This window comes from Ranitomeya variabilis, chromosome 6 (assembly GCF_051348905.1).
Source record: "Ranitomeya variabilis isolate aRanVar5 chromosome 6, aRanVar5.hap1, whole genome shotgun sequence".
Lineage (NCBI taxonomy): Eukaryota > Metazoa > Chordata > Amphibia > Anura > Dendrobatidae > Ranitomeya > Ranitomeya variabilis.
The window spans coordinates 22,110,732-22,125,853 of record NC_135237.1 but is presented as its reverse complement, the minus strand read 5'-3'; the positions used below and the strand labels follow the sequence as shown (position 1 = coordinate 22,125,853).

The window sequence follows — 15,122 nt, the reverse complement described above, 5'->3', positions numbered from 1 at the left end:
CACGTTGCAGATTCGGCTTAGAAATTTCTGGTGCGGATTCTGTCTCTCCTGGCAGAAAACGCACCTGCGTTTTTTTGTGCGGTTCCGCAGCGTTTTTTTGTGCGTTTTTGCTGCGGTTTTCTTGCGGATTTGCTGCGTTTTTTACCCCTGCGGTTTTCTATAATGGAATGGGTATAAAAACGCTGCAGATTCACAAAAAATAATTGACATGCTATTTCTTTTAAACCGCAGCGGATTTTCCGCAAAGTGTGCACAGCATTTTTTTTTTCTCATTGATTTACATTGTACTGTAAATCAATTGCGGATCTGCAGCGTTTCTGCACTGCAAAAAACGCTGCGGATCCGCAGAGAATCCGCAACGTGTGCACATACCCTTACAGCTGCCCCTATGGAAAACCGCAGTTGTTAAACCGCAGTGAAAACCGCAATAAATCCGCAGCAAAAACACAGCATTTTTGCCCTGCAGATTTATCAAATCTGCTGCGGAAAAATCCGCAGTGGCCAAGAATACATGTGCACATATGAAAACCTGTCCTGATTTCTCACAGCTGAGAGTTTGCAACAGTTGTTACAATTCACATTAAACACGTCTCCCTCTTGTTTTGTGTTACAATGTATCATTCTGGTGTCCAGGTTGTTTAGATACAAAGAATTTTTAAGACTGTGACACACTGAGATGTCCAGGTGGTTTTCAGCCTCACATATCACCTTGAGCAAGTAAAGATCTTGAAAGTGGAGGGGATTTGAAAACCAAAATTTAATATTAAGTTGTAAAACTTTTCAATGCACAACGATGAAACTTTATATGTGAAGGATCAGCCAGTCCCTTAAAGGCTATATGCACACGGCTCTTTAAGACACTGGCGGAACCACATCAGAAAAAAGCCATCATTCTTTTTCCAGAAGCCGCTTCGCTGCCAGTTTTGCCTTCGTTTCTGCGTCGTTTTTTTTACTGTAATTTAAACTAGTGATTGCTTTCTTATCAGAAGCCGCCCATAGGATGAACGCGTTACTTCTTTTCACCACTTCACGGTTTCCAAACCTGGAACCAGTTAAACGAAGGAGCACTAGACGTAACATGCGCACAATTGCTGTGCACGATCTTCATTTTTTTGCAGCGGTGTCGCTGCGCTTTGTCAGGTGGTTTCCACATAGAATCTGCCTGAAATAGGTATTGTGTGCACGTAAGTCTGTGTGTGTCCTGGTAGCTGAATGCTGAGCTCTTACCTGTGAGATGACTCCTGGTACCTGGGGGAGGAGGAGTCTGGTCTCTCTTATATAGGACAGTGCCTGCTGTATTGTGGGGTGACTGCAGGAGAACGTTCTGCTCTTTACAGCGCGGGGACTTGATCATCTCCTTTCTTCTTCTATGAAGGTCGTGTCTGAGCTGTAGGATGGCGGAGAAGGCGCGTCCCCAGTGCTTCTTCAATGTGGAAATTAACAGGGAGCCCAGTAAGTACGAGCTGCTAGTTGTGATTGTGGAAAGTGCAGACCTCTGCTGTTTTTCTTTTTGCCTTTAGACTTTTGTGATTTCCTATATATGACTTTCCAGCTGTTATCAAACTACAACCCCCAGACATATGGCAGATATAGCTGGGAGTTGTAGTTTTGCAACAGCTGCAGATCCACAGGTTGGTCACCGCTGCATGAAACCATTATTTTTGGTATATGGAGATGAGCATTGTTGGGTTTTAATCTTTATTTATTGTGCTGCATTTATCATTTATTAATGTTATTTTTTTTACTTTTTTGTTACTGCTTTGCTATTGTGCCATCTTATACCTTTATTAGCTTGGTGTTTGAGGTGTCATAGTTGAGGGTCTCACCCTGTATTTTATGGGTAGATTATTAGGGTTGTTAATTTTTATTTACTTATTATTCTCTGCCTATGTATCGCCATCATGTTCCAGAGTGCTTTACAGACATCATCATTTCTCCTGTAAGGCTGTATTCACATGTTGCGTTTTTGCTGCTTTTTTTTTTTCCCACAGGCAAAACCTGCTCTCTTGGCAGTAAAGAAGCTGCTAACAAAAAGCAGGTTTTGCTGTGTATTTGCCGCATTTTTTGTTGTCTCTTGTTTAGTGAGCACTCCCAAAAATCATGATGCAACTTCCTTGAGGTTCTTGCACCAAAAATGCAGCAAAACCTGATACCTGCGTTTTTGCACTTATTACTTTCTATGTGTGAAAAAGTGCTGCAAAAACGCTGCAAGAAGTGACATGCTGCAGTTTGTATAAATGCAGCAGTTTTCCAAATCAGGTAGGAAAAAAAGCCAGTGCGAGATTTCATCATGATTTCTGAAATCTCGTAGCTTTTGCTGATACTGTAAAACACATAATAAAAATTTTGCATAAAAAGTAGCAAAACTGTAACGAGTAGTGTTGAGCGATACCTTCCGATACTTGAAAGTATCGGTATCGGATAGTATCGGCCGATATCCGAAAAATATCGGATATCGCCGATAACGATACCCGATACCAATACAAGTCAATGGGACACAAGTATCGGAAGCTATCCTGGATGGTTCCCAGGGTCTGAAGGAGAGGAAACTCTCCTTCAGGCCCTGGGATCCATATTCATGTAAAAAATAAAGAATTAAAATAAAAAATATGGATATACTCACCCCTCCGGCGGCCCCTGGACCTTACCGATGTAACCGGCAGCCTCCGTTCCTAAGAATGAGGAGTTTAGGACCTTCGATGACGTCTCGGCTTGTGATTGGTCGCGTGAGCGGTCACATGAGTGGTCACACGACCAATCACAAGCCGCGACGTCATCGCAGGTCCTAAACTCCTCATTTTTAGGAACGGAGGCTGCCGGTTACATCGGTAAGGTCCAGGGGCCGCTGGAGGGGTGAGTATATCCATATTTTTTATTTTATTTTTTACATGAATATGGATCCCAGGGCCTGAAGGAGAGTCTCCTCTCCTCCAGACCCTGGGAACAATACACTGGGAACTTCCGATTCCGATTTCTGATATCACAAAAATATCGGAACTCGGTAACGGAATTCCGATACAGCAAATATCGGCCGATACCCGATACTTGCGGTATCGGAATGCTCAACACTAGTAACGAGTGAACATAGCCTAATGTTATGTTCACACACGTTGCATTTTTGATGTGTTTTTTTTTACTGCAAATTTTAAGCTGCGTCTTACAGTATTTGCGCTTTCACATAACACGGGCCTCTCAAAGACAAAAAAAGACACAAAAACTGGTATATGATAAACATAATACGGGCCTAAAAAGCCTGTGTCATGGAAAGATGTGGTTTTGCAAAAAAGCATTTTTTTATTTAGAAAAAATGCCTGTCAGATAAAACTACATAAACAACTGGAAATTGCCAAAACCTACATACCTGAGGAATACTGAGAGATGCAAAATATTAAGTTTAGTAATGGCCAGGGTTATGCATCATAGGGTTAATTGGATTTTTTTGTAATATTATTTATTTATATTTTTTGGTGTGTGCATGTCTGTGTATGTATATATGTGTAAAATATATATATATATATATATATATATATATATATATATATATATAATCATTTTTTTTAATGTACTTTCTTTGTATGTGAATCTTTTAAATTTTCTGAGACTTGTAACTTTTTATTTTCTCAGCGATGTGAGCGCTTGTGTTTTGTTTTTTTTGTTGTTGTTTTTTTTTGCCTGTCGAGTTGTGAATTTTAACTGTACCATTTTTGGGGTGCATGCTATGTATATATATTTTTTTTATTTTATTTTTTTTATCGGTTTTGACTGCGGGATTACACTATCAAGACCTGAGCGATTCTGACTCCCACATTGGTCGTGTAGACTTCATGGGGATTCTGCCTCTGCTTTATTTCAGTAACCAGAGACTAGTAAAATAACTGAATTTTTTTTTTTTTTATATAGTGACCCAGAGACCGTAAGGGCAGTGTAAAGCATGGGGGATCAAGATGCGCTTCTGCCAGGACAGGAGCTGTATTTCATTCTATCATAGATTGCCATACACTTATAGAGCTGAAGTCGCTGATCCTAGTTTTACCCTAATGGAGCAGAGCTGAAGTGTAAAGCACGAGAGAAGCAAAGGACAGGAGACTAAAGCTAAAATTTTAAAACTTATTTTCTTTTTCTCCACAGTTGGCCAAATTGTATTTCAGCTTTTCTCTGATGTCTGCCCCAAAACTTGCAGGAACTTCCTGTGTCTATGTACAGGTAGGTCCCACTGTTTCTCACAGTTGATCTTTGCAACTGAGCAGATTTTTTTTTTTTTTATTATTATTCTTTTCCCTCAGATTTTGAAATTAGAAGCCAAGATCCGTACGTATGTAATAAACGCAGCATTCTGTGCACAATCCGAGGAATTGGGACTGTTGATGAGGATTTTTTTCTCTCTTCTTCTAGGGGAAAAAGGAATTGGGAAAGTTACAAAGAAAAAGTTATGTTATAAGGGTTCCACGTTCCATCGAGTGGTGAAAAGCTTCATGATCCAAGGTGGTGACTTCAGTGAAGGTGAGGATGTAGTGTGACATCTACAGAACGGCATGTGGTGGTCCGGAGAGCATTGCACCAAACCCCGTTTACTTCTCACCCTGTTACGTTTAACCCCTTCACCCCCTGGCGATTTTCTTTCTTTTTTTTTCGTTTGTGCCTTTGCCCCTCCCCTTCTTCCAAGAGCCATATTTTTTTTATTTTTCCGTCCCCATAGCTGTATGAGGGCTAGATTTTTGCGGGATGAGTTGTGCTTTGAAATGGCATCATTTATTGCCGTCACCACTAGAGGGAGCTCAGGAACTTACTATATACAGTTTATACATTGAGCTCAATGATAACACTGTCTGCACTGAGCTCCCCCTAGTGGTGGCTGCAGGCAGGTTGTATTTAATCATTTAAATATATTGGATTTGGAGCTTTGTGTCAGAAAATTGGAGCCCTGAGTCTTACAAATTGTAAGATTATTTGGTGCAAAATTTTGCAGCTGTTTTGGTAACGATAAAGGTTTTTGTACCAATAGCTGCATTGTTTTTTATTACAGGTAATGGAAAAGGCGGGGAGTCTGTTTTTGGCGGCTATTTTAAAGGTAAGGTCGCAGTCACGTTTCCCTGTTTTTTTATGCTCTTGTATTTGTTTTTGTTTTTCCATTATTTCCACCCTGCATATTAAAATGGTTAGAAAAAAAATGTTTGATAAGATCCATCGTTAGATTTTCCTGCATGTCTCTAATGTTTGCATGATCCTTCCATGTGCATGAATCTTCTGGACCGGAGTATATTGAGGGTTTTTTATGTTGTTTTTTTTTCCTAGCTGCTTATCTGTAGACAGGGATTTTCTGACTGTGTTTTATATATTCAGTGTCATTCTCAGCATGGAGGTTAGGCAACTTTTTTCAATGACAACTCCTATCTTCCTGCCTAAAACTGTCAACATATTCTTTTATTTATAGAGAATGTGATCTATTGCAAAATCCTAAGGTAAGAAAAATGCAAGCTCAGTAAACTCGATAAATTCACTCTTCCCCTGCACCCTCCTCCCCGCAGCCAATGGACTCTTCTTCATCATTTTTTTCAAATTTCTGTAAAAAAAAACAAAACGGAGGATTTGAGCATAAATCTCTTTTCCCGTGATTTTGTCCATCGCTGTTATTGTCAGAACTTGTTTCACTGTCACTTTGTCATCTCAGCTCCCATAGAGGAGCCAAGGAGTGCCCCCAACAGTGCGGCCCCTCTATGTTGCTCTAGGCATAGGACTGGAAGTAGACGATGATTTCCTTGGAATTTGCGTTTTGCAGGGTGCATGTCCGTAGGGTTTCACTAGATTAAACCCTGAAGGGCTTGTCCAGCCTGACCTTAATAATAGTGTCATCCTAGTATAACGGAAAGCTCTGCTACTTCATGATATATATTCTGTTTCCGTTCTTTACGTGTAGGACCTCTACTGCAAGTCAGTGAATGGAAGCAAAGCTGAAAACTTGTACAGACTCAATGGGTTTGTCTCATGTCTGGGAACACGCACCTATCTCCAAACTCCTGCAGAGGTCTTCACACAGGTGCTGTCTCTCTCCATTCATTACTATGAGCGTTCTGAATAGAGAGTATCCATAACAATGAGTGGAGAGAGACGAAATGTGTGACCACCTCTCCAATCACTGGTGTTCTGATGCCAGCGAGAACAGGGAATTGGGGGAGTACCCCTCCTGTTCTGGAGACAGATGCAGGTCCTATCTCTGTCAGATATTTAGGGCCTGTGCACACGTTGCAGATTTGTCACATTTTTTTTTTCCTACACAATTTGTCACGAAGCCTGAAGGGTTTCCTGATCCCAGAAAAGTGATGAGAATACTAAAGTTGCTTATTTTTGACTTTCAGATTTAATTCTGCAGAATGTCAATTATTTCAGTGTTTTTGCTTAAGGTTTCACCCATACTAATGAGTGGGGAAAATCTGCACCAAAAAGTATGTTAAAAAAAAAAAAAACTCGACACGGGTGCAGAAATTTTCTGCACCAAATTCGCAAGGTGTGCACATAGCCTTACAGGGGTTGTTATGGAGAGATAATCCCTTCTTTTAATACCTCTCATAGCGAAGGTTTTTCACAATAATTTCCAATCCGGGCAATGTTAGAAATCAAATCGTCATTGTCACTGTGTATCAGTGCACGGACGTCTTGGATCACACTTGCGTTAGGCGTTTCGTTTTTTTGTTTGGTTTTATAGGAACTCCTGCCAGAAATGGCTCCGTCCTAAGACTATGTGCTCATGCAGATGAGCGTATAAATCCGACGTGTTCGATATTTCCGGATATATTTCTATTATAAACCCAGGAAACTGTGTGTGATTATCTCCATATTTTAATGTAGCGGTATGAAAGCAAATCACACACAGATATGAAAAACGGACACGCAGATGAAAATATAATGAATATTTAAAAAAAAAAAATCATCCAAGCTTTCTGCATAAAACTTGGGCAATTTTTCAGATGCCCGCCTAAAACAACCAGCGCCGGATGGACCTGATTAACTTTAATGCAGTCGGTTGGCTGTCATTTTATCCCTCCCCCCAAAATATCAATGTAGCTCTAGGGCTCCATTTTTTTTCCACTAAAAATGCTAACATTTGCGCTGAACACAAGTGTGAACCTTGGACTCTGTTCACATTATGAGGTGTTTGGAGGGGAGGATCTACCTCCGAAGGACGGCTAGCATATAGTAAAGGTATTCTATGTGATATACGCTTTGGGACCATACACCATGGTCTGCTGATATACTCTGCCGTCGGTTCAGCGGAGCCCTATGTATACTGGACTGAAAATGATAAGAAACCCTCAGCTGCGAGAAGTATCTGATTTATAAGGATTCAGTGTCTGGTTATAATCCGGCGTTTCCGTTCACTGACAGTAAGCAGAGATACAATACAGGCGGGCGTGCAGCCCTGGGTTGCGGAGCTCTTCTTTATACGAGGATGGGCCCCGTGTGCGCTCTCGGAGGGTTAGTCTGTACTCTGCTGTAGCCATGTGGCGCGGTCTGTATCCACTGAAGGCTTTCTCTTTGTTTCCTTTAAACAGTGTTCTCAGACAGGTAAGTCCTCCGCCTGCGGCCGATCCTCAGACCTTTCTTCTGTTCTGTTTGCAGATATTGTGATTTCTATAATGGACGTGTTTGTTTTTGTTTCTGGGGTAAATTCTTTGTGTAGATCACTTAAAGCAAAACTCCACGTCTGAACATTAGCAAAGTCTTCCTGTAATGATGAGCAACATCGCAGATGCTGAATTGGGTTCACGTCATTGGTTATACTCCAGTCACATCCAAAGCTGCATCGGCAACTTTTCATTGTTTAGTCAGTAGCACGGGAGTAGTTGCCACCAGTGTAACCATTACAGAGCCCAGTATCCTGCGTGTATGGGAAGCTGGGAGAGGAAAGATCCCGGAGTCCGAGAGCAAAGTGCGATGCAGCTCTGGATGTGAGAGGATGGAATGCAACTAACGACCAGGACAAAATAAAGAGGAGTCAATGATGTTCAGAAATGCAGCGGTGCTTTAATTACAGGCTTGTAGCTTTATTCTTTTAGCTTTCAGCTGCAGGATATTGTGATCTGATCATTTTAAGACAGTTTTCAACGATCGATAATATTTTACAGTTTATGTATATAATTAATCTACGTAAGAAAGTAATTCACTTTACAGCCCATATTATACTCCAGAGCTGCACTCACTACTCTGCTTGTACAGAGATCCCACCAGCAGAGTAGTGAGTGCAGCTCTGGAGTATAATACAGGATGTAACTCAGGATCAGTAATATATGTGCACAGTGACAGCACCAGCAGAATAGTGAGTGCAGCTCTGGGGTATAATACAGGATGTAACTCAGGATCAGTAATATATGTGCACAGTGACAGCACCAGCAGAATAGTGAGTGCAGCTCTGGGGTATAATACAGGATGTAACTCAGGATCAGTAATGTAATGTATGTACACAGTGACTGCACCAGCAGAATAGTGAGTGCAGCTCTGGGGTATAATACAGGATGTAACTCAGGATCAGTAATGTACTGTATGTACACAGTGACCGCACCAGCAGAATAGTGAGCGCAGCTCTGGGATATAATACAGGAGGTAACTCCGGATCAGTAATGTACTGTATGTACACAGTGACCGCACCAGCAGAATAGTGAGCGCAGCTCTGGGATATAATACAGGAGGTAACTCAGGATCAGTAATGTATGTACACAGTGACTGCACCAGCAGAATAGTGAGTGCAGCTCTGGAGTATAATACAGGATGTAACTCAGGATCAGTAATGTAATGTATATACACAGTGACTGCACCAGCAGAATAGTGAGTGCAGCTCTGGGGTATAATACAGGATGTAACTCTGTGTTTTTTGTACATGGGTCTTGGTGTCACTGAATAGATTCATTAACCATGTGGAACATTCAGCAGCATGGGTGTCCTTCCTGAGATGAGGGTAGCTATCATTAACCCCTTCTCGGACCTTGCTGTTTGGGGTCGCTGTAGCCTGTACCTATGTGTCTTCCGAGTTTGGTGTTCTGTCGATTATGTTGTGTGCTGGGGAAGAATGGCAGTACTGCTGTCTTCCTGTAGGGTAAGTGAGGGGTCTGTAGTCTCTCCTGGTGCTATCAGGGGGCCATCTTCGCTGCAGTAATGATGAGTGAGGTGGTCCCGGCTTATGTGTGCACGCCACCGCAGCTCTCGGCTTCTTGGCACACGTTTATGGACACTTGCAGATCTCGTCTACCCACGTTGGAATTTTCTTTGTGTCTTAAATTAGATGCATTAAATATTTTTCTTTTATTTTTTCCTTCTTCTTTTTTTCTTTTTATACCACAGACGAAAACTTTATTCTCAAACATGACCGTGCATTTCTTCTGTCCATGGCAAACCGAGGAAAGCATACCAACGGATCGCAGTTCTTCATGTAAGTGCGCACATCCCTCCTAGTGTGCGTTGTGCAGATCGTATGGCCCCACACTGGATAAAGACAAACGTGGAATATTATTACCCCAATGTGCTTTATTCCTTTTTATTTTTCCAATTTATTGAGCCTTTTTTGTACTTTTTAAGATAACATTGAACGTTTGTGAATCACCATTATTAGACATTCACTTAACCAGTTTTCATTTTTATTTTTTTTCCCCCGTTCCATTAATTGTTTGAGCAGAACGACGAAACCAGCACCGCATCTCGATGGGTAAGAGAACTGCAGTCTTTGTTTTGTTCGTTATATGGTCATTATTATTATTAGTTATTATTGACCTGATTTGTAAACCCGGTCTTCATCATCTCACTGTATTGTATAATGAAAAGTTTTGCAACATTTTCTCTCCATTTTCAACAATTCTGCTGCCTGACAGTGAGTTAAAACATTTTTATATCCAGATTTCAATATCTGGATATATCGGCACTAGGGGGGACTTGCCTATTTAAAGGGGTTTATTCCTACCTGATAAATTGAAGACATATCGTTATTATATGCCATCACTTTGTGATGGATGGAGATCTGACCTTTGGGCCCCCCACTGATCCTGAGAATGGAGGGTCCGCAGCACCTATATAGCTCTGTGACCCTTTGTAAGTTATTCCAACCCCCTGGCTGTGTAGGAAAACCGCACTGTAACAGCGGGGTAAAACCGCCCTTATGTTCCGTTATACTCTGTGCGGGTGCCAGATGTCGGACCCCCACTGATCATATCTTAATGATCTGCTCTCACTTTACAGGGTGGGAGTATCCCTTTAAAACCTGTCCCATTGACACATCTGCGATGTTCGTTACTGTGTATCAGGGCATTCTTTTTCTTTAACCCCCAGTAATAACATTTAAGATCATGTCACAAAACTGATGTTAAAAACAATACTCTGACCCATTTCCACCACCCAGGAATAGAGGTGGGGAACAGTGGTTATATTCTTTTTTTTTTTTTCTTTGATTTTTCTACATATTTAAACAAAAATTAAGTAAAATTGTACATAGAAAAAAACACTCATAAAATAATCAACTCTAAAAAAGTTTTACAGAAATAAAATACTGCATGTAAAATATCCAAATTCACAATCTAAAATTCTACATAAAAAATCTACATAGACAAAATGCTAAAAGTATACGTAATGTCTACAAATATGAAATATAATTATACATGAAATAAAATCTCTCATATGCTTCATATATATAATAAACAAATCTATGTAAATACAATTGTACATGAAATAAAATTCTACACAAATTAAATAAGGTTAATATAAATATATATAATTTCTGCATATATAAATACTCAACATAAATAAAATGTTATATAAATAAAACTACATCTACATGTAAAATATAGTTCTACTGAAATAAAAGTATACTTATAAAATATTGGTATAAATGAAAATGCTAAATGTATCATAATTTTCTGCAGATATAAAGTAAAATACTGAGTAAATAAAACTCAATATACGATACTTGTAGAATACAGTTCTACATAATTTAAATTATACATTTATAACATTTGCATATGCAAAATGCTACATGAAATAAAATAATCTACATAATTAACATAGATAAAAGGATAAATATATATACCGTAATACATTTCTGCAAATGTAAAGATTGTAGACAAAACAAAAATCTATATCAATAATATGCTACAAATGTAAAATAAAATTCTACATGAAATAAATCTATGTAAATAATGTGCATGTATATATTGGGGAAAAAAATGGAGGCAGCACACCAGTTTGTAAAGGTGAAAAAAAAAAATCTTTTTAACAGGTCATAGTGGCGACGTTTCGGCTCCAAGTGTGAGCTTTTCTCAACCTTGAGAAAGGCGCACACATACATTGCTGCTGCTTTTTATGTGTATGTATATAGTATATAGTATATGTATGTGTGTGCATGTGGAATTTAATGTGTAGAATTTTATTTAAAAGTAGAATTAAATTTTATATATGTTGAATACAAATTATAGATTTAAAAATTCTACATATATAATATTCTACATATGTTGTGTAATATAAAAAAAATAACATTCAATATGAAATAAGTAAAGTGCTACATTTATAATTATCTAGATGAATGTAGGGGGCAAACTGTTTTTGTTCAAGTGTAAAATCATTTTCATTAAGTGGATAAAATGAGCTAACTAACAAAAAAAACAACCCTGACTATATTTCTTTATTATTATTATTATTTATTTATATAGCAGCATTAATTCCATGGTGCTGTACATGAGAAGGGGTTACATACAGGGTTATAGATATCGTTTACAGTAAAGAAATTTGCAGTGACAGACTGGTACAGAGGGGAGAGGACCCTGCCCTAGCGGACTTACATTCTCTTTATTTGGGATATAAATAATTTAATAAAAGATCCTGCGTATCCGGATAGCTGCAGTTCTCCTTTCTCCCTTTATTACAGAACAGGTCTGAAAATGCCGGTTTCTGAAAATGCTAGAAGCCGGCATGTCTTCATAGATTGTCTCGCCGATACTTTCTCCTTTTTTCTCTGACTGTTGTGTGTTGTGACATTAGTATCGGATCATCGTGTGTTTGTATCTTACACCTTTTTATCCTCTCTTTCAGCATTCACGTGGTGTTCGGACTTGTAATCTCTGGTTTTGAAGTAATTGAGCAAATTGAGAATCTGAAGACGGACGCGGCCAGCCGCCCCTATGCTGATGTCAGAGTCATAGACTGCGGTATCCTGGGATCTAAATCCACCAAAGATGGTGAGTAGATCACGCAGACGCTGAACAAAGCATCTACAGACGTAGCCACTAGAATGAAACCTCCATGCTTTACACTGCTGGAGAGAGAAAGGATTGCAATCTAAAATGTGACTAATTTTTGCACAACTGAGACCCGGTGTGATTTTGCTGGTTCTATGGGTATTAGTGGTCTGCCCAGTTGTGACATTTGTGGTCTGAGACAGCAGTACAGAGTATTTCAGGGGATTATCCTGATATATATTTCAGGAAAGAATTGTACAGATCTCACCTGTATGTAACACTGGTGTCAACCATGTCTGTGTAATACAGAATCAATCTTACAAAGATTCATTTTCCAAAGTTAGTTAAAGTGGTTAATTCATCATCTGCTTAATATTTCCCAGAAAAAATAAAGACGCCGATCTCAGAGTCTGCAAAATCATATTCAAGTTCCAAGTCGACGTCTTCCTCAGAGTCTTCATCCTCACAGAGTGAAGCCGAAGTGGAAAGAAGCAAGAAGCGGAAGCAGAAAAGGAAAACCAGAGCGAAACGCGTAAAGAGAAGGCGCAAGGAGGGACGGCGAGACGCCAAGGAAGAGAAGCCGCAGGGTCGCAACAGGTGCGTTTTTAAGCTCCGTTTTTGAAGCTTTCCGGTTTCTTAGACCGATGTTGGGATCATGGATAATCTTCTCCTTTTCAGCTCTCATGAAAGAAACAGCACTACGGAAGATAAAGACTCCAGCGCAAAGAGGGATAAACCTGTGGTGCGGCCCGAGGAGATCCCTCCGATCCCTGAGAACCGCTTCCTGCTTAGAAAAGATGCTCCTATCAACAACCCTGAGCCTGAGCAGTAAGGCAGCCCTTACTAGTGTCACATATCGCTTATATATATATGTGTTTTTTTTTTTCTTTTTTAAATCTGAGGTTATTCAATTTTTACTTTATTTACATTTGTTTTAGGAAAACATCTCCTGCGATTCCAGAAACGAATGAGCAGAACAAAGGCTCCATTACTAAGTCTGGTAGAAAGATCCGTGGCCGAGGCACAATAGTAAGTGTTATGTCTTTAAATGCAATAGGCCCGCAATATATATATTTTTTTTTTTTCTTGGGACCACTTTTCTTATCTGTAAGGTATTGTTTACCCTAATGTTCCTCTGCCTCTTTCCAGCGCTATCATACACCTCCGCGGTCCAGATCTCGATCAGAGTCCAGTGGCGACAGGGAAAGCAGCGAGACCCCTCCACATTGGAAGGAAGAAATGCAAAGATTGAAGTCATATAAGCCACCAACTGGGGAAAAGTGGAGCAAAGGCGACAAGTAAGAGATGGATGTACAGTTGTGATCAAAAGTTTACATACCCTGTCAGAATTTTTGCTTTCTTGGCCTTTTTGTTTCAAAGAATATGAATGATAACACCAAAACTTTTCCTCCACTCATGGGTAGTGGTTGGGTGAAGCCATTTATTGTCAAACTACTGTGTTTTCTCATTTTAAATCATAATGACAACCCAAATCATCCAAATGACCCTGATCAAAAGTTCACATACCCCATTTCTTAATACTGTGTATTGCCCCCTCTAACATTATTATTATTATTATTATTATTATTTATTGTTATAGCGCCATTTATTCCATGGCGCTTTACAAGTGAGGAGGGGTATACATAATAACAAGTACAATAATCTTGAACAATACAAGTCATAACTGGTACAGTAGGAGAGAGGACCCTGCCCGCGAAGGCTCACAATCTACAAGGGATGGGTGAGAATACAGTAGGTGAGGGTAGAGCTGGTCATGCAGCGGTTTGGTCGATCGGTGGTTACTGCAGGTTGTAGGCTTGTCGGAAGAGGTGGGTCTTCAGATTCTTTTTGAAGGTTTCGATGGTGGGCGAGAGTCTGATGTGTTGTGGTAGAGGGTTCCAGAGTAGGGGTGATACGCGAGAGAAATCTTGTATGCGATTGTGGGAAGAGGAGATAAGAGGGGAGTAGAGAAGGAGATCTTGTGAGGATCGGAGGTTGCGTGTAGGAAAGTACCGGGAGATGAGGTCGCAGATGTAAGGAGGAGACAGGTTGTGGATGGCTTTGTACGTCATGGTTAGGGTTTTGTACTGGAGTCTCTGGGCAATGGGGAGCCAGTGAAGGGATTGACAGAGGGGAGAGGCCGGAGAATAGCGGGGGGACAGGTGGATTAGTCGGGCAGCAGAGTTTAGAATAGATTGGAGGGGTGCGAGAGTGTTTGAGGGGAGGCCACAGAGCAGAAGGTTGCAGTAGTCAAGGCGAGAGATGATGAGGGCATGGACTAGGGTTTTTGCAGATTCATGGTTGAGGAATGAACGGATTCGTGCAATATTTTTGAGTTGAAGTCGGCAGGAAGTGGAAAGGGCTTGGATATGTGGTTTGAAGGAGAGATCAGCGTCAAGGATTACCCCGAGGCAGCGAGCTTGTGGGACTGGGGAGAGTGGGCAGCCATTTACTGTAATGGATAGGTTCGTTGGGGGGGTCACGTGAGATGGGGGGAAAGATGATGAATTCTGTTTTGTCCATGTTAAGTTTCAGAAATCTAGCGGAGAAGAAGGATGAAATAGTGGACAGACATTGAGGGATTCTGGTTAGTAGGGAGGTGATATCTGGTCCAGAGATGTAGATCTGTGTGTCATCAGCATAGAGGTGATACTGAAAGCCATGAGATTCTATGAGCTGTCCCAGGCCAAAGGTGTAAATGGAGAAGAGCAGGGGCCCAAGGACTGAACCTTGTGGGACTCCGACAGATAGGGGGCGAGGTAAGGAGGTGGTGTGTGAGTGGGAGACGCTGAATGTCCGGTCTGTTAGGTATGATGAGATCCAGGATAGGGCCAAGTCTGTGATGCCAAGGGATGAGAGGGTCTGTAATAATAGGGAATGGTCCACTGTGTCAAAGGCAGCCGACAGGTCGAGGAG

General features: G+C 40.6%; 1 protein-coding gene across 5 annotated transcripts in view; it reads left to right on the top strand.

Annotated features, from left to right (window-relative positions):
- The window catches only part of NKTR (natural killer cell triggering receptor), a 35,694-nt gene that overhangs the window by 5,700 nt on the left and 14,872 nt on the right, over positions 1–15,122 (top strand). For 2 of the 5 annotated variants that reach the window (XM_077268040.1, XM_077268039.1), the window contains exons 2-12: positions 1,376–1,452; positions 4,129–4,203; positions 4,393–4,500; positions 5,024–5,068; positions 9,331–9,418; positions 9,662–9,691; positions 12,061–12,206; positions 12,590–12,803; positions 12,885–13,034; positions 13,145–13,235; positions 13,356–13,504. In XM_077268040.1, the coding sequence (XP_077124155.1) occupies positions 1,395–1,452; positions 4,129–4,203; positions 4,393–4,500; positions 5,024–5,068; positions 9,331–9,418; positions 9,662–9,691; positions 12,061–12,206; positions 12,590–12,803; positions 12,885–13,034; positions 13,145–13,235; positions 13,356–13,504 (1,154 nt within the window). In that variant the 5' untranslated portion in view covers positions 1,376–1,394. Of the gene's footprint in view, positions 1–1,375; positions 1,453–4,128; positions 4,204–4,283; positions 4,313–4,392; positions 4,501–5,023; positions 5,069–5,431; positions 5,460–9,330; positions 9,419–9,661; positions 9,692–12,060; positions 12,207–12,589; positions 12,804–12,884; positions 13,035–13,144; positions 13,236–13,355; positions 13,505–15,122 lie in introns of those variants that run through there. The other 3 variants (XM_077268041.1, XM_077268042.1, XM_077268043.1) reach the window with 3 other exon arrangements.